This window comes from Crotalus tigris, unplaced genomic scaffold, assembly GCF_016545835.1.
Source record: "Crotalus tigris isolate CLP2741 ecotype Arizona unplaced genomic scaffold, ASM1654583v1 scf7180000018058.1502924, whole genome shotgun sequence".
NCBI classification, from domain to species: Eukaryota; Metazoa; Chordata; class Lepidosauria; order Squamata; family Viperidae; genus Crotalus; species Crotalus tigris.
The window spans coordinates 610414-638389 of record NW_024096801.1 but is presented as its reverse complement, the minus strand read 5'-3'; the positions used below and the strand labels follow the sequence as shown (position 1 = coordinate 638389).

The 27976-nt window shown below is 40.4% G+C and overlaps 1 protein-coding gene across 4 annotated transcripts; it reads right to left on the bottom strand.

Annotated features, from left to right (window-relative positions):
• Positions 1–314: 314 nt before the first annotated feature.
• ZNF219 (zinc finger protein 219) lies at positions 315–27931 on the bottom strand. 4 transcript variants are annotated; one of them, XM_039347301.1, is made up of 5 exons: positions 27782–27931; positions 15874–15974; positions 11712–13110; positions 3896–4015; positions 315–2791 (listed from the first exon to the last, which is right to left on the bottom strand). In XM_039347301.1, the coding sequence occupies exons 2-5, from the start codon at positions 15877–15879 to the stop codon at positions 1986–1988; spliced, it is 2331 nt and encodes a 776-aa protein (XP_039203235.1). In that variant the 5' UTR covers positions 15880–15974; positions 27782–27931; the 3' UTR covers positions 315–1985. The 4 variants fall into 4 exon arrangements, with proteins under 4 accessions (XP_039203235.1, XP_039203236.1, XP_039203234.1 ...); XM_039347302.1 differs by lacking the exon at positions 27782–27931 and adding an exon at positions 27737–27761; XM_039347300.1 differs by lacking the exon at positions 27782–27931 and adding an exon at positions 27204–27707.
• Positions 27932–27976: the final 45 nt, after the last annotated feature.

The window sequence follows — 27976 nt, the reverse complement described above, 5'->3', positions numbered from 1 at the left end:
CATACCCAAACCCATGCAACAGCCTTTCTTATTTATTGTGCACATGTTTTCAAGTGCCATTAAAACATGTGCAATCTTAGAGCAAAAGAGAAAGGACCAACAACTCAAATAGAAAGAGGAGGCAGCTAAAACAAGTGGAAGCTCTGTTATACTATCTTCTTGATTATGTTTATGGTTCTCAGGGAGTTCAATTTAATCCTTCAAAGGAAGGGGGGGCTTTTTTAAAAAAAAAACCCAAAGATATCAGAAAATTACAATTCACCTCTCTATTGCTGCTTAAGACAGTGTTTTAAAATGCAGACCCATACAAGCTATACATAATTTTTCAATGTAATTTTTATTTCCAGTTTTAAATTTTCTACAAGAAAACAATAAAAAAATAGAAAACTCTAGAAGTTGTCAAGCACCCTGATGTGCCAGGTCACTACAGAAACACAGCTCTGTTGCTGGATCGCTACGGAGATAAGATACTGGCATCAGGTAGCTTGCTACGGAAACATGAGAGGCCGAACCACCTGGATTTGATGAGACAAAGCTGCACTCCAAGTGCTTGGGCCTTTGGGCCAAGAATGGTTGGTGAAACCTGCCCTGCCTCTAGGAGACATGGGGACAGGGCTCCTGGTTATGAATAACTGGAGAATGCAATAGAGAATTTGGACAAGCCCAGCTTCTCCCACCACATCAACACTATGGTGAGAAAAACTACAACTGCAGAAATGCTCCCCTTAAAAAAAAGAAAGAAGAAAGAAAGAAAACTTTCAAGAACTACTACAGGAGTCTTGTCCCCATGAAGCCCAGCAACCCTCCACGTCCCAATGGTAGAATCCCCAAGGGGCCAGGTCCTCAGACAGCGGCACCTAAAAGAAGCAGCATCAAGTTCAGAACTCAGGAGAAAACAAAGGGTTGAACTCTTAATACACCCCAGTGATATCACCCCCAAACCCTGTTTGACTAAATAGAACTGCTACGGCAGCCCTTTCAAATATCCAGTGCATGGAGAGCAGATAGGGACACCAGACCAGCAGCATATCCTTTAAACCTGTCCTCTTCATGTTGATGGGGAGTTTCTGCAAGTTGGGGTATTTTTGTTTTTGCAATTGGGAGTCCCAGCAACAGCTTTCTTGATTGTGCAGAGGATTATAATCCCATTCAGCCGAACTTCAATTTTCCCCATCAACTCAAGGCATGAATGGAATCTCCTCGCCATGCTTTCTCTCACCCTTAACCAATGCTCCACTGCAGCTATAGCTTTTATCTTCCAGGGTCAGTACTTGGTTGTGTTGTAGTTTTGTCTTTTTTTTTTTTTTTTCCTCCTGGAGCTCTTGTGCTGTTATTAGCTGCTTGGTAGGTAATACCTATATCTTGCTATGTTTGTCTTGCTGCTGTTAAAAATAGAGAACTATTTCAAAAAATAGTTGGTAACTTTACGTCTTATTCCAAAACATCTTGCAGATGTCTGCATGACCCTGTCATATGTGAGGTGACCACTCACAAACTGTCTTTGCAAATCTACGCTACACATGTAAACAGGTCTGAAATTGCTTTCACTGCCTTATAGAGCTGCTTTTTCTTGAGGCAGACATTGGTCCATCTAGCCTCTTACTAGGTCAAGATCACAGGCAGGGACTTTTCCTGGCCCTGATATTTTTTTGTTTCGTCTTGAAGATAGAAAGCAAATATTGAATCTGGAACTTTAATGCATGCAAAGCATGTGTTCTACCACTATGCTATGAGCTCTGAAAAGCTCCTGCCTATGAACTTTGGGAAATGTAGCTTTGTATGCATTCTTATTATGGTTTTGTACACAGTCAGCCAGATGTTTAGACTGGATTTGGCATTTTTATCTGCTCATCAAGTCCTTCCCAAAGACCTGGAATTATTATTATCCAATAAATAGAACAGAGCTACAATTCCCAGCTCCCTTGGTTGAGAGTCCTCATGACAGCTAAACAGATTCGGAACTGGTTTATATATGCAGAATAGACTCAGGCCTGTACTGGCTCCAGCTGTAATTCCATGAGGCCTTGGCCTGTCTTTGAAGCCTCCTGATGTGGTCCCTTTTGGGCTAGTGGGCCAGACAATTCATTCTGAGGTCTTGGCTCCTCAGAGTCTTGTGATAGGTTCTCCCATCCTTGCTGATTCAGTGCAGCTTCAGAAGAAAGGCTTGCAATTATTGCTCCCTCAGAACTCTGTTTCCCATGAAGCAACTTGAGACGGCGAGAGTCTTCCTGATCTTTAGAGGACCAGAAATTGTGTGACTTGGAAATCTCCCCTTTTGGGCTTGGGGATTCTGGTTCTTTCAGCTCAACTATTTCTTCTTCCACTTGGGCTTTAGGAACTGTGTGAGAGCAGCGACGGGTACGAGCTTTCCTGCTGTGATGGACTTGAAGATGTAATTCCATAAGCTCAGGAGCTGAGGTGGCAAAGGGACAAAACTGGCAACGATGGAGAGCTCCTCCTGCCAGGGCTGGACGTAGGGAAAGATCCAATGGTTGGAAATCAGCCTTCCCGTTCAGCAGTGACTTGCGGCGGGACTGGCGGGACCGAGCTGTCCCCACACCACCTAGAGGAAGGAAGGACCCATGGCTCTTAGTGAGCTGTGTAGGGGGAAAGGCAGGGACTGCAGTAGGGGCCAGGGGCATGTGGCACTGTTCCATTGTTGCTACAGCTGCAGCAGCTGCAGCAGCAGCAGCGCTCTTTTGCTCCCGGTGGTGGCGCTGCAAGTGATATTTGAGCGAACCAGACTGAGTGCCGGCATAGTCACAGTGAGGGCACTTGTATGGGCGCTCACCTATAGGAAAAAAAAGGGGAGAAATCAATTGGCACAGCAATGATGTGTAATTATTTTTCTTTAGGGTGATTTTTTTTCTAGTTGGTTGCAAATATGGCAAGAGTCCATTTAAGTGTCTGACTGATTCAGCTTTTCCAGTCTATGAAACAGGAATAAAAAATGTCATCTTTTTGACCATGAACAAAAACAACTTCCTATATTACAACTTTCGGAGAGTGAATATCTTCTCTGTAATATTCTCTGTAATAAGTCTTGCCATAAACCCTCTCTGTGCAATTAACTAAATGAGCAAAGGAAAGAAAAACAATCCATAATATTATATGTATATATGTGTATCTATGTATGTATGTATATATGTATGTATGTATATGTGTATGTATTTATAGGTATAGGTGTGTAGGTATGTGTGTATGTTGTTCAAATCAGAGCAACATACTTGAGAATTATCTTTTCTCTTCATAACAGTATGTGAGGTAGGAAAGGGGAAGAGTGAAATACTGTCTTAAAATTACCTAGAGAGATTAAGAGGGATCCTGCCATGAGACAAGTGAGGACTATAGAAAGATGTAAACATCCTCACAGAAGTTTTCTTGCAAAACCTCTGCTAGAATGAACAAGAGTATTTTGATACTGTACATTTCAGTCGGGTGATTCTCAGTGTAAAAAGACCCACAAACAAGGCAGCTTAACTTGCTGTCAGCATTTTTTATAGCTTGCCACTGCCTCTGGGCCCAGTATATACAACCATTGAGAGGGAAAGTACTAAAAAGCTACTGCTTCTTGGCCTCAGTCTTATCACTGATTACATGCAGAGTGAGAGCACAAATAAACCTGCAACAACTGTGAAGAATCTCAGAACAGGATTCAAGAATCCCAGTCCTTGGAGACAGCCCTGGTTATATACCATACTAATGGAAGGAAGGGAGTTGTTCACCCGACTTGGACACTGAAATTTGTGATCTAAACCCAATGGTCTTCCTGTAGCATACCTTCAAAAGGATCCGTTTCAGAGACTTAACCAGAGATGGTTAAGTTGTAGGCAAAATGAACTTTACCACCTACTTCCATACTTACGTACTCCATGTTGCCACTCCTGAGTCTTACCTGTGTGGACACGGAGGTGAACTTTGAGATGGTGGGAAGATCTGAAGGACTTCCCACAGAATGGACAGTCTTTCCCAGTGCTTCGTCGGGATCCATCCAAGCGTGACTGACCCTGTATTTCTGCAAAAGGCAAAGTGAAGACAAAGAGAATTTTTTAATATGAGCTGAAGATTGTTTGAAGGTTCTTATTTCTTTTCCATATAGTTTTCTCATAGTATTTTGCATTATTTGCTTGCTAGGACCAGATTCTTTTTCAAAAAAGCTTAGAATCACAAATGCTGCAAGAGTCTCATCATTTCAGTTCTTTAGCACTGCCAGCCTCTTTTAGACCAGAATTCCCCAACTTTTCCAGCTTTATGGATTGAGGGGGGGGGATGGTTCCTTGCAAGTGGCAGGCAAGAGCAGGTGCACAGCTCCATTTGCACGAGCGGCGGGCATGCACGAATGCTTTCCCCCGTCGCTTCCACAGCTGTTCCGAATGGCTCACTGCCTGAGGGTTAGGGACCCCCATTTTAGACTACTCTAGATTTAGATTTATATCTAAAATGATACAAATGATTGAACTATAATTTATATAAAGAAATATACAGTGTATTCAATATAGCTGCAGAACGTATGTTGTTCTAAGATTCCAATAAAGAAAAGATTGAAATAAAATTGAAATTGAAATAAAAACACTATTAGCAAGAAACTGCCTTCAGCAAGATAACTGTCATTTAGGAAAAGAAAATGGGATGCAATAAAATCACAATAAAATGGGAACACTTTCTAGAGGCGGAAATACAGGAAAGAAAAATATACAAACCAAAGATGTTGGCAATGCTGAGGACATCTGATGCCGCTTGAGTTTGTCAAAGTCACATTTGATTGCATTTTAGTCCTTTTCTCTATTTTTTATTGTTACATGAACAAACTTTAAAATAAAAAAAACTACAGAAATGTCCAAGTGCAGCTGAACTGTAAGAATTTATATTCTCATAGAACTACCTGGATAGTATTGATTTCAGAGGCAATTTTTTTTTTTTAAAAAAAATGTTAACTGAAAATAGTGACATATCTCACAACTCTAGCACAATGGCAGAGGAACCATGGAATGGAGGAATGGTTTTCTAGTTACCAAACTGTAACAAGAGGATTTTAAAAAAAAACACCACTTGGGAAAACCTCAAATGTGTAAGATCTATTTGTTTTTTTCACACCTGTATAAATCAGAGCCAGAAAAAGGGATGATGAGAGGAGAGAAAGTATTTTTTGTCACAAGATGGAATCATCTGACTACCTTAAAGCTCCTTTTGTTTTTCCTTCCTAGAAAGTTGGAAGGAAGGATGAAGTGGTCCTTCCTAGTCATTCCAGTCACTATTTTTAAGTATTGTGAAGATGTTTCCTTCTCTCTTTTGTATAGAATGAAAGATACCAGCTAAAAGATAGGGAAAATAATCTTAAGGGAATTTGTGAACTTAAAAATCATAATGTCCCAACTCATTTCAGAATAGTGAACATCATAGAACATTTTGAGATAATATTATGCCCATCCTTGCAAAAAAAGTAACTTATCTCTTTAGGGCTTTCTGAATTTTTATGTACCTTTCTCATTGAATATTATAAGAGCTTCATATGAGTCATACAGATATAGAAAGGAAATCTGATTTAATTAAATGGGGAGTTTCCCTTTCTTTTGGTTTCCAAACAAAGACAGCCATCTTTTTATTTTATTTTATTCAGCTACCATATTGGAGGGCAAAAGGTGAAATACAAAAATTAAATGCATTATAAAATATGTTGTAAAAAAACCCCCACAAGGGAACCAATAAAATCAAAGTTCATGTTGTAAAATTTAAAATACACACAAAAAACCCCTCATAAAAATTGAAAACATTGCTAAGCAATTTCACAAAATGTACTGGCCTAAATTTTATTGAAAGAACAAACTGAGGTGCCATTGAAAATGTAATCATCCCCTCAGATTCAGTAACTAGTTGCATTTCCATTACCTGACTTAATTTTAGGCAAAATGTAATGTAATCATATCATTATGTAGGACAGACATGTCAAACTCGCGATGTCACGTGACGTCGTGCAACGTATCCGAGCTTTTTCGCCATTGCCGCAATGGGGTGGGCGCAGCTCCGGTATGATGAAACCGGCCCGCGGGCCGGCAGTTTGACACCCCTGATGTAGGATATCTGGCCATTCCAAGATAGAAAACTGCTTCAACTCAGTAATATTTTGTGGTTTTCTAGCAACAAACACTCATTTCTGATCCTGCCACATTTCTGTGCAATTTAGGGCTGAACATAAAAATCCTGTTTTTATCCAGTGCTTTTCTAATCATGGAATGATTAGATAAACTCTTATCTTTAAACAAAACAAGTTAGGCTGACAGATCCTTAGATATTGTTCTGGGGTTCTATGTTACTTCATTGACAATGTTATATTGAACTTGGGAGTGATTTGACAGAATGGTAATTCTAAGAAAGATTCATTCTTCACTACTTTTTTCCTTTCAAGAAGACACTGTCTTTGAGGATTATAGAGCTCCAGAGCTTTTGCAATGGTTCTGCAACTTTCCCAGATTAAAGAACACTAATACTTCATTTATGTAGAATTTCAGAAATTTATTTTGAAGGAACCTAATATAACTTTAAATCTGTGCAGTGGGAACTTCAATATAATGAGGGGAGCCAAAGTGAGATTGTTATGAGACTAGGGTAACAGCTCCAAATGTTCAAAGAAGTGCAGGCCCTACTTATCCCAGTTCATAAAACATGGAAAGGACATTATTTTCCATACTGGCAGACCTCACCTTAGATGTTTTTGTTGATAAAATAAATGAACAACATGAAATTTCAGTTTTCTCAAAGTTCCTTTACATATTATTAGGATTTATATGAGTTCTGTTCAACATTCAGTAGTAAAGATATGCAAATATTCAGAAAACCATAAAGGGGGCAATTTTCACCCCTGACAATCAGCTTGTGAATGAGCAAATCTCTCCTTCAGCAGCTTCATCCAGCAGCAGAGATAAAAAAAATTCAAAAAAATCTGGCAAAATGTTTTTAATGTGCTTTATACTGGTCTTTAAGTAAAGATGAAATGCACATATAATACAGACAGACGAGGGAGAGGACGTTGCCCTGCATTTTTGTATTAATGTTTTGTTAAAGACAGCCTCAGGCAGAAAGAATGCAGTTTACCAGACTATATCATGTCAAAGACTAATTCCTAATTATTGTGTCTAGTGTGAGAAATTCCAGCTCTTGCCACTTGAGGGCATAACATATCCACCATACAAAATGCCATGGCCAAATTCTCTTGTAAGTAACCTAATGTGATTTCAACCTTATAGGTGTTTTTTTTTTCAAACAGGCGAATAGTATGAAAATTAGTCCATATCTACACCACAGATTTAACCTCATTTAATAACAGATTATTTCTCATCAAGAAGACTCAGAACTGTAGGTGCTTGGTGCTCTCTGAAGTTGGATGTTTTCTTGCAGATGTTTGATTACCCAAACTAGATAATATCATCAGTGCTGATGATGTTACGTAGTTTGGTTAATGAAATGTCTGCAAGAAAACAATCAAGCTCGGAGAGCACTAAGGACCCATCATTTCAACCCTGAGCTACAAATATACTCCTTTATTAGAACTGTAGGTCTCTTTGGAGCTTGGAAAGTCTTAGAAAATGTACAGCACTCTCACCAAGATGTATTCCTTGGATTTTCTAAGAAAACTCAGAATAATGAAATGAATGAAAGTGGAATGCCTGTACGAAATAAAACATGTACTTAGAAGCATGCCATATTCATTTGCATAAATGTACCGTATGCTTTCACAACATACTTTGAATTTCCTTCATGCATAATTTGAATTGAGAGAGGCAGACAACATCTCTTTAACTAAACTTCTTATAACTAGGAAGCAAAGGCAATGTCAAAGCAGTAATGTGCTGAAGGAGAGGGAAAAGCAATGGAAGAGGCAATTTGAGAAGTGCATTAGTCCGATTGAAATATATCTTCCACCTGTGTGGAAGAGGGATATTTTATTTCCATGGCACATTATAAAGATGATTAGGGGACTGGAGGCTAAAACATATAAGGAACGGTTGCTAGAATTGGGTATATCTAGTTTAACGAAGAGAAGGACAAGGGGGGACATGATAGCAGTATTCCAATATCTCAAGGGCTGCCATAAAGAAGAGGGAATCAAGCTATTTTCCAAAGCACCTGAAGGCAGGACAAGAAGCAACGGGTGGAAACTAATCAAGGAGAGAAGCAACCTAGAACTAAGGAGAAACTTCCTGACAGTGAGAACAATTAATCAGCGAACAACCTGTCTCCAGAAGCAGTAAATGCTCCAACACTGGAAGTTTTTAAAAAGAGACTGGACAGCCATTTGTCTGAAATGGTGTAGGGTTTCCTGCCTGAGCAGGAGGTTGGACTAGATGACTTCCACGGTCCCTTCCAACTTTACTATTATTATTATCATGGATCACCGCACAGTCAGCCAGATGTTCAGACTGGATTTGGCATTTTGTCTACCTATCGAGTCCTTACCCAGAACCTGGGATAGGCAGATGTGGATGTTTGATGGTATTACAAATATCGTCACAGGATGGAAGCAGTTCCTAGTAAGGCCGCCTTTTGCAATTGACTAACAGCGAATTTGTCAATGCCAATGGTGTTCAAGTGGTGCTCCAGTTGTTTTGGGATTGCACTCAAGGAGCTATGACTATTGGTACTACCCTTGCTTGCTTTTGCCACAGTCTTTCTATTTCTATTTGTAGGTCTTTGTATTTTGTTATCTTCTCCATTTCTTTCTCGTCTATTCTGCTGTCTCCAGGCACTGCCACGTCCACTATCCAGACTTTTTTGTCTTTCTTATCGACAATTGTTAAGTCTGGGGTATTATGTTGCAGGTGCTTGTCTGTTTGAATTCTGAAATCCCAGAGCAGTTTAATTTTATCATTTTCTATGACTTTCTTTATTTTATGATCCCACCAGTTTTTGCTTACAGGCAAATGATATTTTTTGCAGATCTTCCAATGCACCATTGTTTCTACTTTGTCATGCCGCTGCTTGTAGTCAGTCTGTGCAATCTTCTTGCAACAGCTTACCAAGTGGTCCACTGTTTCTTCAGCTTCTTTGCATAGGCGGCACTTACTGTCTGTTGCTGTCTTCTCAATTTTGACTTTATATGCATTTGTCCTTAAGGCTTGGTCTTGTGCAGCCAGAATTAGTCCCTCAGTCTCTTTCTTCAATTTTCCTGCTCTTAGCCATTGCCAGGTCTTCTTATTATCTGCTTTCCCAGCTATTTTTTTAATGTATTGACCATGTAGTGCTTTGTCTTCCCATGCCTCTATTCTGTTCTTCATTTGGTCTTTCTTGTAGGCCAGTTTGGTCTCTCCAGTAGTCAGTAAGCCTTCCTGATATACTAATTTCAGTGCATCTTCATCATTGTTCTTCAGATATTCTTCCAAAGCCATTTTTTCTTCTTCAACCATCTGATGTACTACTACTTCTTCTCCTTTTCCTTTTCCTTCTTCTTCTTATTACCTGGTACATCCTATTAAACCAGTTGGCATGCATGGAACATGGAAATCCAAATTTCGCTTACCCAGAGATCTTTACAGATTGGCATTGTCAGGAACAAATGACAGTGCTCTCAACTGAAACACTGAGGATTTTTACACTGGAGGTGTGAGGAAGTTTTGTTCCCCCCTCCCAAATATCCTATGCCCAAACATACTTTCTGTTTTCCTTTGTAGTAATTTGGAAGGCACAGAAAATGGCTGCTTCCCAGCTGACTCTTGATCATGCAGTGTACAGGATGAGTAATCAGGAGAGCAGCTGGCTGGGTCAGCCACATTGTGCAAACATGTTTAATATCTTTATTTCTCACTTCATTGTTTGGGAAAAAAGGGTTCTTGCTCAAAGATTTGTTCGTAGCATTTAAAGCACAAGTCAGTTTAGATCTATAGGCATATGTGCCCTACAAAGTAGAAGTTTTTACCATTTTGATAATATAAACATTTCCAATGTGATTTTCCACCACTTTGAGACTGGAAACACAAAATAATATTCAGTGAGCTTTTAGTAACATAAGTTCAATGCAAATGTTTGTGCATTCCTGTCAAATTGCTTATTTCAATAATTTACTTAGTGAACAGAAGATGATACAACTTCTACATGGAACAAAAGTTCTGCAAATCTGAATTCATGCTTAATAGTTATGTGCAGTTGCTTAAGAAATAACCAGAAACATTTTAGTTTCAAACACCAAATTCATTGTTATTTTATTATCATCAAATTTTTAAGCTCCAAAAAGTGATTAATTTGTTAGGCCTACAATTACTCAAGAAAAGACAACTCCACGTGTAAGCAAATACTCTAACCCTAACTTCTCAAGTTGTGACTGTTCTGTTTATTTTCAACAACCAACAATTCTTCTAAAGCAGCTGCCTGCTTGGAATATTTGAAAATGAGCATAATTTGCTTATAAAGCAGGGGAAGGCTATAAAAAATATTTGAAGTTTCCATCTAACAACTTTAATTTTTAATTTTAACTTTCATTTTGAGAAAGACTATTAAGTAATGTACATGAATTGCTGAAATCAAGATCTGCAAGACCAGAAAAAATCTATTACAATTACATGAAAGCTGGCTAGATCTGCAAAAAGGCCTGCTGAAAAGCTTAGTTGACACTGGATTAGTTATCCACAGTATAGAATGTTGCTTATGCAATAATGATGTGCATGGGAATGTTATCAGAAGGAAACCTTTTCTCTGACCACTTCACAAAAGTCACTATTTAAAATAGCAGAAGAAAATCTTGACAAGCTTGCAATGTTTTGGTAGAAAGTGCTTTGGATTAATGACCACATTCACAAGATACATTTGGAAGTAAAAAAGATGAATCATTTGTGAAGAAAAACTTCATCATCCAATAAGAATGGAGCTGCCTCTATTGTATTTGGGGTTGCATGACAGCAGCTTATGGGTGAAATTAATTAAATATCCACATCTTGTATAACCTCATGTTCTATAACTCAGAAAATTGAAGTTGAAAAAAGTTCAGATATTTCATTGTAATTATGACATGAAAGAAGTTTCTAAATCATCTATAAAATACAGGAAATAAAGATAAAGGTTTTGGGGTGGCTGTCACAGTTCTCAGACTAGAATATTTTTGAAAATCTAAGGGAAGATAACAAATGTGTCACTCTATCAGCCCTAGGAAGGAGGTGAAACATTTCCAAGAAAAGGAGGAGATGGTGGAAGGGGAAAGAAGGGAAGGAGGAGAAGGAAATAACTCTAAGCTGGCTTCACAAAATGTTTGTTATTTTTGTCAAAGAAAGAATTACAAAGTACAGTCTGAAGGGTATCCAGACTTTTGTCCTAGTTTTCTTATTCTGAATCTGTAAACAGCTGCATGTAAACAGTAATTATGCATTCAAATTTGCAGAAAGATGGCCTGTTTAGGTTTGTACCATGTAGATGTTGTGTCAGTTTCCGGTTGCTTGGGGATTCACTAAAGCATATAATTTCACTACAGATGCCTACATTCATGCATGCAACGTTAGGGTTTTTGTTTTTTGAAGAAAAAACACCACAAATTGTCTTCCAAAATTCAAAACAGACTTAATTCTATTAATTGAAAATTCAATTCTGGCCACATTAAATGCAGCCCAGGGCCATTGTCTGCCTCAATTAAATGAAAGTCTTGCTTCTTATACTCTGTGACCAAAGTCAGTCACCTCCACCCAGCTCATTCCCATAAAATTGCTAAGTGTGATCTGGACTCCATCTGTACTTGCCTTTTTCCTTCTGGGTGAGCAGAGCTGAGCTGGTGTTGGCTGCAGTAGAAGCTCTCACATTTGTTGGAAGCCAATGTCCACTGAGAAGGTGAGAACCCAGTGACTGTCCCTTGTTCCATTCTCTCTCACGGGTGAGGTGGCTTTGCCGATGCAAGGCCATCTGCTGGAATGTACCAAAGGTCCGGTTACAGTCTGGGCAGCGATGGTTCCCTCCTGAGTCTTCTCTCACAAGCTTGGACCCTACTACATAAGAACGTTCCCTCCACTGCTGACTACTCTCCACGGCGCGAGCTGTGGCCTGCAGTCGTTCAGCACAGCTCGCATCACTGTAACCCAGGAAAGTGCCTGTACTGGCTTTGTCTGTGGGGCGAGGAGAAAGGAGAGATGGATACAGAGCCTCACAACCCACGAGTAAGCTCTGCGCTGATCGACCTGGTCCTGGTCCTCTTTGTTCACTCTGGAGGCCCAACTTGCTGAGATGAACCTTCATGTGGTTTTTCAGGAACCATGGTTCCTTGAAGCCACGCCCACACACCTGGCACTTATGGTCAAAGGAGTCTTTGTGCTTCCGCATGTGACCCTTAAGGAACCAGGACTGGGTGAAGGCTTGACCACAGACCTGGCAGCGGAACTCCGTAGGGGTGGAGGCAGAGGAGGAAGGAGTGGGTGTGGAAGCAGGAGTGGTGGGTGGAACTGAAGTGGTGGGTTCAGGGACAGGAGGAGTGGGTGTCCAAGTTGCTGGGGAGTTATGAACTTGTTGGTTGTGCCACTGCAGTTCTGGCTCCTGTGTGGCAGCGAAAGAACATTGCCCACATTTGTACGGCTGATGGAGGATGCGAAGGTGGCGCTCGCGCTCTCCTGCAGTACGAAACTTGCCCTTGCAGAAAGAGCAGTGAAAGGTGGGTAGAGGTTGGGGTGGAATAGGAGCAACCATCTCTTCTTCTTCTTCTTCTTCTTCTTCTTCTTCTTCCTCCTCCTCCTCCTCCTCCTCCTTTTCCTCTTCTTGACCCCGCAGAAGTGCCCGCTCTTCCAATTCAAGCAGCAAGCGGCTCTGGTGACTGAGCCGGGTGTGGGCCTCAGGACAATGGGAGCGTAGGTGGAGACGTAAGCTGGCACGCTGCCCTGCCTGGTGGCCACAGTAGGGACAAGTGAGTGGATAGGAGCTGGTGTGGATGCGAGTGTGCAATGCCAGGATGCTGTTGAAGCGGAAACGCTTGCCACAGATAGGACAGGGATAAGGACGAGCCTCCCCTCCAGCCCCCCCTGGTCCATTAGAGTAATGTTGTAAGTCCAGCTCCCCATTGAAAGCCATAATGTCAGCTTCATCACTGGAAGAGGAAGAAGGAGAAGGAAGGGCAACACTGGCTGAGTTGGCAGAAGGCAACTGGTAATCTGCACCCTGCAGGAAGGAAGGGGGAAAGAAGAAAGTTAGAACCTTTCTACTGAATCATTTCTTTTCCTAAGTCTGTTTTTCAGTCAATGATGTAGCATAACAGCTTGTTGGTACAGGAAAAGAAGAATGACATTAACATCCTTGCAGAATGAGACAGAGTTCTGGATTTCCCACAGTGCAGTTTGCAAACTGGTGGCTCGCATGTGGTCTTTGTACAAAACAAACAGAAACCCTTCTGTCCTCAGCCAGCAACTTTTTCAGTCAGCATTTTACAAAGCAGAGGTTGAGAGAAAAGCTGCCAAATAACGTTCTTTCTTATGACTGGAAAGCAAAAGCTTTGCTTAATTGTTAGGGGAAACAGGAAAATGGAGACTCCCAAGAGCAGGTGTCCCAATTTCCTTCACTAAGAGCATTTTGAAAAATCAATCAGCACTTATAAATCTGTGTGTCAACAAAAACATGATTGAATTTGGGGGATTATATCCTGTGATAAGACAGTAAAACATGGTTATGAACCAAAGAATGGGTAAGATCCCTTCAGACCAGTAAGTGGAACAAAATAGAGAGACACATACAAAACTAAAGTGCAAAACAAATTTAATGGGATTGTAAAATCTGTCTCAAAGGCAAACCTCTTGAATCATTTTAGGCATATAGTAAAATTAATATTAGAGAAATATTGTTGGGATTTCTTGCTCCTCCCTCCTTTTATTTTCACTGAGTTGAATAGACTGAAATTGCCCCATTACATTCAAGAGTTATTCAGTGGAGATGGGACTTCTGTTTCTTGCTTGTTATCCATAAAAATTCCTATGCCAAGAGTTCTATGTGTCAGGCGTGAACAGTCAGATCCACATGTGAACAGTTCAATTAGCTATTTTATTGCTCATGCCTATAACACAAGAATCTTCTCAGACTGGCAGTTTGTACTTAGGCCAGGCTACATAAGGTTCAATGGCATTCAAGCGGAGTCAGACCTTGCCCTCTTGTGCATACTTAGAGATTCCAAACTAATTCTTCGCTTAGTTCAGGGGTAGGCAACCCAAAACACTCAAAGAGCCACTTGGACCCGTTTCCCACCAAAAACAAAACACCAGGAGCCGCAAAATCCTTTTGATATCTAAAATGAAGATAACACTGCATATATCCTTTTTTACCTTTATTATAGGGGTGTGTGTTTGTGTGTGTGTGTTTGTGTGTGTGTATATATGTGTGTATATGTAGGTACACACACACACACACACATATATATACACATACACACACATACACATACAAGTAAAAAAAGGATATATGCAGTGTTATCTTCATTTTAGATGTCAAAAGGGTCTCTCTCTCTCTCTGTCTGTCTGTCTGTCTGTCTCTCTCCCTCCCTCTCTATCTGCCCTTGGTCTGCCTGCCACTCCTCTTCCCCCACTCTCTTTCTTTCTTTCTCTCTCTTTCCTCTCTCTCTCTCTTTCTCTCTCTCTCCTATCTGCTGCTCACCTGGCAAGCTTCAAGCTGTTGTCCAACAACCTCTGGGGTAGGCAACCTCGTCTCTTTTATGACTCATGGACTTCAACTCCCAGAATTCCTGAGTCAGCCTAGCTGGGCTAGCTAGCTCTCTCCTGCCCTTCCTGCTTCCTGCTGAGACGCAGCAAAGGGAGGAGCTCCGCCCTGAAAGCTTTTCAGCTCCTCGGAGAACAATGTGAGTGCAGTCTCTTTTACACACACACACACACACACACACACACACAAAAACACACACACAGAAAGGAGCGAGAGAGAGAGGCAGGGAAGTGCAATTGCCTCTCTCTGTCTCTGTCTCTCTCTGCAAAGGCAGAGGAGGCTGGGAGCCACCGGGGAAGGCTCAAAGAGCCACATGCGGCTCCGGAGCCGCAGGTTGCCGACCTGTGGCTTAGTTCCTCTGCCGGTCTGTCTCCGACAAGAGAAGAAGCTTGTGGCAGGCAAGTTGAAAAAAGCTTCTGTACTTGCTGGCTATGAATTGCAATGGCAGTATTCTGTTAAGTTGTCTGCTCTTTGTTTGAATATGTGATAGTAATCTAGTTGTTAACCACCTTGGAAAGAAGTGTATCCATAAACGTAGGATGTAATAATTAAAATCAATAATACATAAATACATCTTCTCCATCTTGTCCCTATTAAAAGTGTTTCTTTTTCTCTTTCTTTCTTCTTTTTCTTTTTTTATATATATACATTTTTTATGTATTATTATTCATATATATATATTTTTTTTATATATATATATGCTTTATTCTTCGTCTACTTTCTTCTTTCTTCTTTCTCTCTCTCTCTTCTCTTTTTATTTTTATTTTTTTTTTCTTTTTTAGTATATATTATTCATTTTAAGGTTTATGTTATGTATATTATTATTATATATATTATTACTGTGATTTTTATTATTATTATTAATTATTTTATAAATTGCAAATGTTATTTTTAAAATATTTGTTAAATAATCCTATATTCAGTTCTGGGAAGTCGGGGGGGGGGTGGGGTGGTTGGGGAGGGGGGGGTGGATTTTTATTTGTAAAACTTTTGAAAAATTTCAATAAAAAAAAAAAAAAAGTGTTTCTTTTTCCAGTTTCAATGGATTTTGAAATTCAGTATTTAACCAAGGGGGAGCTGAGAGGAGAATAAGAGAAGTTGGACCATCGTAGAGCTTAGAAGATTATACTTTGATAATACTCTAGGGAGAAGGGGGACATGATTTCAGGAGTTCCCCATCCTGTTATATTCATCCCTGGTTTTATGATTCAAGCCACTCACCTCCATGGTGCTCCTGATCACATGCTTTAATCCTTGACTGGTGATGGAACAGCCAGTGAGAGCCAAGTTGACATGTCACCCTTGTTAGGTAGATGCATCAGCTGCAACAAAGAGGGTAGTGGAAGTTATGATAGAATAAAGATAAGTGTTTTATCAACAAAGGCTGAGACTACTTTGAAATTAATAATGACTGTGCTCATACTACAATATGATTAGTTCACATTTGGTCTGTGTTGTTTGACCCAACCAACAGTGATACATTGTGTAAACTATAATGTTCAAAATATGGTTTAGAATGGTAAGCACACTAGGCCAGTATTTGATAAATATGAATTTTTATCCACACATGTTCCCCCATTACTTAATTTGTTCTACAGTTATCTTAAACCCTCATATGTATATGGAATAAAACTAAGTGTCCATGAAATTGTTCACAGTGTAGTTTCTTTGCTACTACAGAATTGAGGAAGCCTTCACCTATTGGGCATAGGTCTTCCAGTAGAGTGCAAGGATTGTTTCCAGGTGGAACTGAGATCCAGCATGACTTTAAAAGCAGAAGCATGGCTACCTACATATTTTTTGGAAACCAGCTCCACTAGACTCCTTTCTCGATTATTGTCCAGCAGCAACAAAGACATACATGGAGAGCTATCAACTGCCCCGAAAGATCAAGTCCATCAGTCTCTTCCCTGAACCATATGATTTCAGTACTACACTACTATTTCATGTAATGGATACCTGGCTGCTTTTTTCCACTTTCCTCAACATCTCTTTTCCTTCTTTTTAAACTGTAAATTTGCAATCAGGGACTGTTCTTTCAATAAATAAATAACATTTTGCCCTGATGTTCTCTAGAGACTGCAGAGAAAAAGAAAACATTTTAAATGCTGATGTGACCCAGCCTGACAATCTTTAATTACTGTCACAAAATAAGTGATTTATAGAAAGCTGGCATTAATTTTATTTGCACTGGATTTTGACCAATATTTCCTGAGTTGTCAAAGCAGGAGGAGTTCAGCAGTAAGAAAACTGGAAGAAAGACATCCAAATAAAATATTTTCAGATTGCAATTGGGAAATGTTTGTCAATTCAAGAGAGTATTCCAGTCTTTGATTTCCACTTTCCATAACAATTTTATATTTGCTGCAGACAAGTTCAAACTAGGCAGAAATAGGAAGCAGATGTGAATAACAAAGCAAGAGAAGCCAAGATGTATCACCTTTCATTATTCTCCATCTCATGCAAATATTAAAAGATATGTAGGAAAAGACAGTATCTCCAGTTGTCTTAGTTGCAGTGATAAATTTGTGACAACGTTTAATCAGACCCATCAAAACTTATTCCACTGAATTTTCCAAAGAAAAACTTGTGAGATGTAGATGAACATTTTAGTTGGGTTTGTCTTTGTGAGTAGAAAAATCAACATTTCAGCTTATGATCGTGAAACTCAAGTGACTACATTGGGCAAGTCACTATTTGCATAAGGAAGCCTGTTTGAGTAAAATTGGAATACCAACAGGACTCTATGTTAAGAGTTTTGATGTTACCAAATATTTCCCAGTATCAAAAAATCTCACAATACAAGCTTTTGCATGTATAATATCCCATTACTTTGCAGAACAGAGCACCCCCCCCCAGTATTTTTGAGTAACAGAAAACCTAAGTTTCCTGTATTAATGCCAATAAAGTAGGAACCCACAAATTGGGAATTCAAAAAAAAGGATATAAATTGTGTCGATGACATCTGTTACTTGAGGGCCTCCCACTGAAGTAATATATTCCTTCTGTTCCAGAGATATTCTAGAATATTATATGTAGGTGTGGTTTATAATCTCTTCCTCCTACTCTTAATGTTAGCGTACCTCAACAATACCAGGGAATAGACACAAGCAAAACTATTACCAAGATAATGAAATAATAAACAGTAGCTTTTATGAAAATATTGTTTTGGCTGTGAAAAACATTTATACAAAGTTACGAGCAAGAAGGAAATAGGGCAGATGAAGGAAGGGAAACAGTGAGCTGGCAAGGATGGGTTTATGTAAGAAAAAATAGGATAGCTAGAATTAGAGATAAATTTAAGGAAGCAGCAGATGAAGTAGAAGATGGAGGATTGTTCAAGGATCACAAGAAATTGAACCAGTACTGATGATATGTGGGTCTCTTGCTAAGTGCTTTCCCCAAATCAAAGTTTGATCACATAAAAATAAATGCCAGGAAAATCTGGGCAGTTACATATATATGATACGCCTCAGTTATGTATCGTATGCAGGTGTGCTCTGATTGAAAGGCAGTTGCACCCTCACCCCATTTTGCCTCAGGCAAAGCTGTTCTTTACAATTATATTCATGTGGATCTCAATCTCCAAATGTTGGCAAAAGATTTCTGGAATTCTTGCGGCCTCTACTTATTTGTCATAGTACTTATGACAAATACTCTGATTGTGGTGAAAGTCTTAACTAGCCATGCTCTAGCAAAACTGCACTATACATATCCAGTCTAAAATCCCAACTAGAGTGGGGCAGGAGTAATACAAAAAAATTAAGATCAATTTATATTACTGAAGAAAATGGGTGTGGCAGACACATTTCTTTATGTATAATTTTGTTACCTTCTTCCATTAAGCTGGGGATGGCATACAGTCATGTGAAAAAGAAAGTACACCCTCTTTGAGCTCTGTGGTTTTACGTTATCAAGCCATAGCAAAAATCATCTGGTCTTGAGCAGTTCTTAAAAGTAGGTAAATAAACCTCAAAGCAGCAACAACACATGACATGTTACACCATGTCATCATTTATTTTACAATAAGAAAAGTAAAATGGAGAAGCCATGTGTGAAAAACTAAGTATACCTTTACTGCTTCCATAGGTATGAATAGGTTATATACCAGCCAGGTGCTGCTAATCAAGTGCCTTTGATCAATTGATCATCAGCAAGTGTGTTACCTCTATAAAAGCTGAAGTTTCAGGAGTTTCCTGGTCCCCAACATTGAGGTGTGTGTTAACACAATGCCAAAGAGGAAAGACATCAGCAATGATCTTAGAGAAGCAATTGTTGCTGCTCATCAGTCTGGGAACAGTTATAAGGCCATTTCCAAACAATTTAAAGTACATCGTTCTAAGTGAGAAAGATTATTCGTAAGTAGAAAACATTCAAGACAGTTGCCAATCTTCCCAGGAGTGGACATCTCAGCAAATTCGCTCCAAGGTCAGATTGTGCAATGCTCAGAAAAACTGCAAAAAAATACAATATCTTAGACTCTACAGGCCTGTTATAGCATGTTAAATGTTAAAATTCATGACGGTACAATTAGAAAAAGATTGAACAAGTATTCTTTTGCTTGGAAGCATTGCCAGGAGACAGCCTCTTCTCTCTAAAAAGAACATGGCAGCATGGCTTTGGTTTACAAGTTACATCTGAACAAATTACAAGACTTCTGGAATACTTAAATATGAACCAGCAGTGTGTGGCAGCAGCCAAAAAAACTAATACAATCCTTGGTTATATAAATAGAGGCATAGACTCAAAATCAAATGAAGTATATTAGTACTGCTTTATAAAGCCTTAGTTAAGGCCATACCTGGAAAACTGTATCCAGTTTTGGCCATCACATTACAAAAAAAAGATGTTGAGATTTTGGAAAAAGTGCAAAGAAGAGTCCCTAAGATGATTAAAGGCCTGGAGGCTAAAACTTATGAAGAACCATTGCAGGGTTTGGGTTTGGTTAGTCTAAAGAAAAAAAGGACTAGGTGGGACATGATTAATAGTATTCCAGTATTTGAGAGGTTGCCACAAAGAGGATCAACTTATTTTCCAAAGCACTAGAGGGCAGGAGAAGAAACAATGGATGGAAACTAATCAAGGAGAGAAGCAACCTGGAATTAAGGAGAAACTTCCTAACAGTAAGGACAATTAACTAGTGGAACAGCTTGCTATCAGAAGTTGTGAGTGCCTCCTTTATCATTGGAGGTTTCTAAGAAGAGACTGAACAGCCACTTGTCTAAAATGTATAGGATCTCCTGCTTGAGCAGGGAGTTGGACTAAAAGACCTCCAAGGTCCCTTCCAGCTCTATTCTGATTGACTGACTATCCTTTGGACAGATAAGACCAAAGGGGAGATGTTTGGCCATAATGCAGTGCTACATTTGGCGAAAAGCAAACATCTCATACCAACTATCAAGTACAGTGGTGGAGGAATGATGATTTGGTTTTGGTTTGCAGCCACAAGGCCTGGGCACTTTGTAGTCGTTGAGTTGACCATGAACTTCTCTGTATACCAACGTATTCTAGAGTCAAATGTGTGACCATTTGTCCAACAGCTAAAGTTGGACCAACATTGGATCATGCAATAGGACAATGATCCCAAGCACACCAGCAAGTCTACAACAGAATGGCTGAAAAAGAATCAAGGTGTTCCAATAGACCAGTCAAAGTTCAGACCTCAACTCAATTGAAATGCTATGACAGGACCTCAAGAGAGCTGTACATTAACTAATGCCCAAAAACCTCAATGAGTTGAAGCAATGTTGTAAGGAAAAGTGGGCCAAAATTTCTCCACAATGATGTGACAGACTGATAAAGTCATACAAAAACAATTACTTCACATTATTGCTGCTAAAGGTGGTTCTACAAGTTATTAAATCAAAGCTTTTCATACATGGCTTCTCCATTTTGGCTTTCTTTTTGTAAAATAAATGATGGCATCATGTAATCTGTCATGTGTTCTTATTCATCTGAGGTTGTATTTACCTATTTTTAAGGACTGCTCAGGACCAGATGATTTTTACTATGTCCTAATACATAAGACCATAGAACTCAAGGGGGGTGTACTTTCTTCTTCACATGACTTCAATAGATCTTTTCCCATTTTTTAATTCACATAAGCCACACTGGATCCAGAAATCCAAAAAGAGCAGAAATGCTCTTCTCTGTTGGAGGAGATTTGCTATGATCTTAATGGAAATTCACAGTCATTTGTGTAAAATTCACTGGGCAACTATAGCTAGAGCTCAGAGTTGCCCAGTGAATTTTACACAAATGAGTGTGAATTTCCATTAAGATCATAACAAATCTCCTCCAACAGAGAAGAGCAACAAAGATGATTAGGGGACTGGAAGCTAAAACATATAAGGAACGGTTGCTGGAATTGGGTATGTCTAGTTTAATGAAGAGAAGGACGAGGGGGGACATGATAGCAGTGTTCCAATATCTCAGAGGCTGCTACAAAGAAGAGGGAGTCAAGCTATTCTCCAAAGCACCTAAAGGCAGGACAAGAAGTGCCAGATGGAAATTAATCAAGGAGCAACCTAGAACTAGAAGAGCTGAGGTGGCGCAGCAGTTAGAGTGCAGTACTGCAGGCCACTTTAGCTGACTGTGTTCAGCAGGTCAGCAGTTCAAATCTCACCGGCTCAAGGTTGACTCAGCCTTCCATCCTTCCGAGATAGGTAAAATGAGGACCCAGATTGTTGGGGGCAATGTAAATGTATATATACATTGCTTACTGGTGTACACTGCTTAGAGAGTGCTTGCACTTAAAGTGGTATATAAGTCTCATAAATAAATAAACAAACAAACAAACAAACTAAGGAGAAACTTTCTGACCGTTAAAACAATTAACCAATGGAACAACCTGCCTCCAGAAGTGGTGAATGCTCCAACACTGGAAGTTTTTAAGAAGAGATTGGACAGCCATTTGTCCGAAATGGTGTAGGGTTTCCTGCCTGTGCAGGGGGTTGGACTCCAAGGTCCCTTCCAACTTTATTATTATTATTAACATACTAATGTATGCATATTAGCACATTTGCGTCACTTTTTTGTTTTCAAGAAAAATAAATGGGTAAGAATCTCTAAGCATGAATTTTAGCAACTTTTCCAATGTGGCAATCCTTTAAAGAAACTAAAGCTATTAAAAATTATAGACTCTACTATATTTGATCTTTTATTTATTTATTTATTTATAAGACTTGTATACCTCTTTAAGTGCAAGCACTCTCTAAGCGGTGTACACCAATAAGCAATGTATATATATATATATATTTACATTGCCCCCAACAATCTGGGTCCTCATTTTACCTACCTCGGAAGGATGGAAGGCTGAGTCAACCTTGAGCCGGTGAGATTTGAACCGCTGACCTGCTGAACACAGTCAGCTAAAGTGGCCTGCAGTACTGCACTCTAACTGCTGCGCCACCTCGGCCAAGAAGCATTTTAAAAAATATAGAATGGTGAACTGTTTATTGTTACAACTTATTATACTCAGTATGTTTTTTTCTTGCATTTTTTTACTTATTTTTAAGCATTTTGTGTTTTTATAGTATTTCTTTGTAGTTTGTTGCTTTTGTTTTATTTTTTTATTATTGTATTAAAAGCAATAAACATTAATAGATCCTGTGAAAGGTTCAATCTTAAAATGACTATGGCTATAAAGCCAAATTTCAAAGAAGTCAGAATTCTGGGTTCATGCATCATGCTAAGCATGATTTGTCTTAACCTGGCACTGATGATCAAATATAGTGGCTGGGTTCACAAATAATGCTAAACCATAAGTCAGCAGTCTAAAGCCTCTGTTGTATCAAGGGCTTCAGTAGGCTTTCCAGAACTTCCTGAAAGCTATACAATAAAAATGGGTGAGCCAAGACTGTTTTTTGCAAACATTTCAGAAGTTAAAGAGACAAAATGGATGTTTTAAACCCATGCAAAGGGGTCTACGACAACTTGCTATGGCCAACCCATTGGAGCCAACTCACCATGGTCAACTCTCCAAGGCCATTTCGCTACGGCCAACTCACTGCGAGACAACTCACCGCAGAACAAGAGTTACACTAATATTGAAGAAATAGTTGAATAGAATCATTTAAAAAAAAGGATGCCAAAGGAGGGACAAAATAAAATGTGAATGACAAAAAATATTTTTTTAATTATTTGAAATAATTAAATTGAATTGTTGAATTGTCCTGCAGCGAGTTGTCCTGTGACAAGTTGTCTATGGCGAGTTGTTCCACAGTTAGTTGGCCATGGTGAGTTAGCTAAGATGAATTGGCCATGGCGAGCTGGCCGTATTGAGTTGTTCCATTCCACATGCAAAGATATGTGGGCCAGTTCACTTTGGGCAATGCAAAAGGATTGTGGTGTGCTGCATGCCACTCCCAAATAACATTTTTTTGCATCTCTGTCTTAAAATATAATTTATAAACTGCGAAGTCTACATCTACATACTATGCCAATACTAAGCAAACTACATTCAGGTTTAATCCAATATGTGAACTGTCATACAAATTTAATTATGAGCCCAATTTAATTCCTCTTTTCTAAGAATGCAGGAGAGAATGTTCACTGTATCTAATGGAGTCTGTTTGTAGGCCTCTGAGCCAACTTGAATTATTCTTTTTTTTAGCCCCACTTTAATTAACCTGAAATAAAAATTATTTGGAGCATTAACATATAAAAATTAAAAACTTTCATTAACCACTCTGAGTTATGAATATAAAGGGCTAGCTGAAGTGACAGATCTGAATGAAAGTTCTTATTTTGAATGTATGCCTTTACAATCTTGCATAAGGAAGGAATCTGCTGTGTGACATTTTACTCCTTATGAATCTTGTCTTAGAAAAGAAAGGATTTATATAATATGTGAAAGCTAACAATGAGAATGTAAGCAGCAAGGTGAAATGAGGCAATCTCTGCATTCAGAGGATTTGGCAAGAGGAGAAACAGTTGGAGGGCAGAAATCTAAACTTACATTCATAGCACGGTTGAGCCTGAATGAATCAGAGCTGTGAACTCATGCTGTTATCATATGACATACTTGCCCTGCCCCCAGATAGCAACAGACCTCACAGAACAACTGAGAAAAATTTTGAGAAATTATCTATCTAGAAGTTTATATTCGCTATAGTAAGACAATATCTTCCACAGAACTGACTTTTTATGTGCATGGCTGAGTGCTTCATGTTTCATTTTGTTTTTCAACTTCCTGTGCTTACAGAGCCATGGGATCAGAAAGGCTAGACTTAATCTAATCGCTTCAGCCTTACATCTGGGAAGAGCATGTATTTTTCAGCAGAAGAACCGTCATGCCCATCCCAAACCCTCAATTGAAGTGGTATACATTTCAGGTATTGTTTGAGCAACATATGCATTTTAACAAAATAATTCACAATTCTAAAAAGAAATGTCACAACTATTAACCACTCCTTTTAGTTATAGAAAGTTGATTATTTATGATGATTTGACATAAATTGCATTAAATCAGATTCACTTGATTGTGGTTTACTGAATAAATTATGATTAAACACACCATCATAAACTCTGGTTTTGAAATCAGAAGGGATGGGTTGCAGCACACAGTAAACTAAAACCAAACCACCGCATTACAGTTTGACTATATTCTATGAATTCGGCCTATCACTTACTACAAAAACAAATCTTCCTCCTAGATCTCATTTCTTGCTGTTCTTATTATGTACAGACCGTATCTGTGCCTTCAGAATTATAATTTAAATAATGATATACATATTCCTCTGGGCATAAGCTTTACCCCGATGTGCATTGCATACTTACAATGCACTTTGAAACATGTACAATCAGCACAATTTTGCATATTTCAAAAGACAGTTTTACAGGAAATATAAATAGTATTGTGAGGCCCTTGTTAAACATACTCCACACTCCAGATTTGTACCTCTTTATAGCAATATAACCATCAGGACTTCTCCTTTTCCCCAGGAAAATCATGGGAGTTTTATTTAGCAAGAATCTTAAAATTTTAGAGGAATCTAGGCCTCCTCAGACCCACAGTTCTCCTACTGAAAAAGTTGTCATTTAAAATTATTTACATTTATGCTGTATCTATTATTATAAATATCTGTATGCATATCTATGAATTTGTCCCAATTCTAGGAAGACAAGACTTGAGTATTCAATAAACCCTGAATTGAAAGAACACAAAAATATTTGACAGCGAAAGAAAAAATTGGGGGAGGGGTTTTTGCCATTATTTGTCTGCGTGCTATCCAAATCCCAGCAGCTCTGGGTAATTTAATAGCATATTCTTTGGAGTAAGTCTTACTTCTTTAGAGTTGATGCCCTTCAAAACATTAAACTATTACAGCTTCTATTATCCTAGCCTGCATGACCATTGCAGTTTGGTAAGATGTGCATTATAGCCTAACCAAGTAGATTATAATAGAGGAATAGAGGCTGTAAACTCAGGCAGATCAGTGACCACTTGTAGAGTTCAGAGTCCTCATTCATATGGAGCACCTTTGAATAAACAGGACAGTAAATAATAGTGTGGCAGAAATTTACTCATATTTTTTTACTTGTAGAGACAAAGCTTATTCTTTCAATATAGTGATCTTACGATGACATCACAAACTTGTACAAACAAGCCCCTGAAGAAACAGGCTAAACAATGCATCAGGCTTCCAGGATGCTCAGAAGCATTTTACAGGCAGTAGGAGCACTGCATAATTTCCTTTTCATTACTGTCTGAAGAACAGCTCTGTGCCATTTAAAAGTTTACAATCTTGAAATAAATGCAATTTGAAAACTTACAACTTATCTAACAAAAGGAAAAGTTATTGTCTCAGAAAGCGGAGGTTTCTATCTAAAGCTTAGTTTTTAATAAAATTTGGGGCAGGGCTCAAACCTGACTGGAAAACAGTCAATTTTGAAAGATCTGACCCAAAATCACAGTGGGAACAGCTAGTTTTTATTAGCAGAGAAGGGAGAAGATGCCTACTTGTCCTTCAACTCATTTTTATTTTATTTGTTGAAAAATTCCAGGATTATGCTCTGAAGCTAAGCCCCGATTTAGGCATTTATACATCAGATGTTATACTGCCACCCTTAAGGAATATCTGGCTGTCTAAAATGGTGGCATAGTTTGCTGCACGAGGGTATTGCTCAAATCAAGCAGCAATGCTGGTGGTATTCATAGGCCTGGAGAAAAGATAGCTGATTCATTTTGGCATCATGCCATGCTGGGCCTATGACAGTAGTATCCTAATGACGAATGTGTTAAACACAGAGACACACACACATACACAAACAAGGTCCTTTGGGCCCACTCGGTGCAAAGGCAGATTGTCCTTTTTTGTTTATACAAAACACAGGGAGGGGTTTAATTTTCTTAATGCAATGTAACTGTACTAAGGGGTGCTGAGGATAGAAAGTGCCAATTCATTCCCCCCCCCCAATAAACAAGATGGCTACTTCTTAGAAAAAGACACTCTAAGAAAAAAAAGTGGCAATTTTCAAGGGACCCCACTGCCAGGCCTCAAGCCAACTCCTGCCAACTTCCAAGCTATGAAGTAGTAGGGGGAGGATATCTGAATGGGAGCAGCCAGTCTCCACACATCACAGCCATGCCTTGGCCTGTAAGAGAGACAAGAGAGTGACTGTCCCAGCAAGACACAGATCTTCCCACCCCCTTCCCACCCCACACGCCCTAAACAAAGGGAGCAGCTGCCTCAGCAAATGCTCCAGTGAACATGGGGGGGGCAGCAGGGGGGGAATGGGAGGATGTGCCAAGGGAGCTGTTCCCAGTGACTAAGAGCTACTGATCTCCCCACCCACCCACCCTTCGACCCCACCCAACATAGTTTTCAATCTTTGAGCCTCAACTTAGCACTGGGTCATTAGACCACCAACCTTCCCACTCCTGAAAGGGCTCAAAAACTCTGGGACTGGGGAACAAAAACCACCACCTCCAACGTGTGCGTGTTGGGTGGTGGTAGGGGAGACCAGAGCAGAAGGGGGAGAGGTCTCCCCTCTAAAGACGCCCCCCTCCGTCTATCCCACCCACACCTCCCCGTAGCTGCAAGCCACCTGCTCTCGCAACCCCTTCCATCCCTCTCCGGAGTGCTTTCACCCCAAATGTCCTCCGCGTCCACCTATTTCCTTATTCTGCTTTCCGCAGAAAGGATCACCCCCCAACAGCAATTTTAGTCATAGTCACGTGGATGGGGGGGGCGAGACGAAGAGCGGGGGGGCGGGAAAGGGATATAGGAAAAAAAAAAGAGAGATGGAGGAAATCGTCCGGGTCATTCGGGGATAAGGAAGCCCGAGGCCGAGGCCAAGCGATTTCTGTGCACCAAAGCGATGCGCGCCCAGAGCGTGGCCCGGTGCACTCCCGCGGCCGGGCTGCCTCCCGCCCCCGCGAGAGGGAAAGTGAAGCCCGGGCCGCGCTTCCCCTCCTGCCATGCACCTGCTCTGGGTGTCGGGCGAAGGGTGGGGGGAGAAGAGACAAGCGGCCGGGCGGGCGGGTTTTCTGGGGAGGGGGGCGCACGGTGGGCGGGCGGACGATACGGCGCAGCGCAGCTACTCACCAAGGCGCACGGCGAGGCGGCGCGGAGGAGGGGGCGCTCCGGGGACCCGCCGCGTCGTCGGGGCTGGGCCGGGGCGAGCAGCCTCCCCGCCAATGGGGCTCCCCCCTCTCCTCTCCTCCTCGCCGTCTCTCGCTCGCTCGCTCTCTCTTCCTTCCTCCCTCCCTCTCTCTCGCTCCCTTCCTCCCTCCCTTCCATTGTACGGAGCCGCAGGCAGCGGCGGCGATTTGCATTTCTGAGCCTTGCGCGGCGAGGGATCACCCGGCTCCATTGTGCACTCCGGCTCGGCCGAGGCAGCCCTGCCTCTAGGGGAGGGGGCAGCCCGGGTTGGAAAGGAGGGGGAACGAAGGAGAGATACACCGAAACACGGCCTCCTCTGCTCGGGCACGGGGGATTGGGGGGGGGGACAAGAAATTTTCGTGCCACGAAAGTGGGCACTCTATTCCGGGGCATCCAAAACCTATCTGGCCAGCTTTGTAAAGGCGGCCTGAGGAGTGATTGGAAAGAGTGCCAGAGAATAGTAGATTGCTATTTACCTTATTCCCCCCCCCGAGAGAAAATGGAAAGATGGGTGGCACTACCGTGGCACAAGTTATTGTCTGCACTCCGATGGGGGCCCGCGGAGGGACACAGCCAGTTCTGGGTTGGTATTTCATATCAGAAAATAGCACTACCGTAAGCCAAGAACTCCCTGCCGCTGTTAAGAGCCAAGCAAACAGTAGTGCAATTGAAGATTACAGAGCAGAGGATTGGAGAGGCAGGATCAGCCTGTCTCA

Bases quoted from the DNA above. Each gene is read 5' to 3' on its own strand.
- ZNF219 (XM_039347301.1), bottom strand. The intron at 4,016-11,711 runs GCAAGTACAGAT...TGCCTTTTGCAG, and splicing joins GCTCACCCAGAAGGAAAAAG to AAATACAGGGTCAGTCACGC. The intron at 2,792-3,895 runs GTAAGACTCAGG...TTTTTCCTATAG, and splicing joins TCACCTCCGTGTCCACACAG to GTGAGCGCCCATACAAGTGC.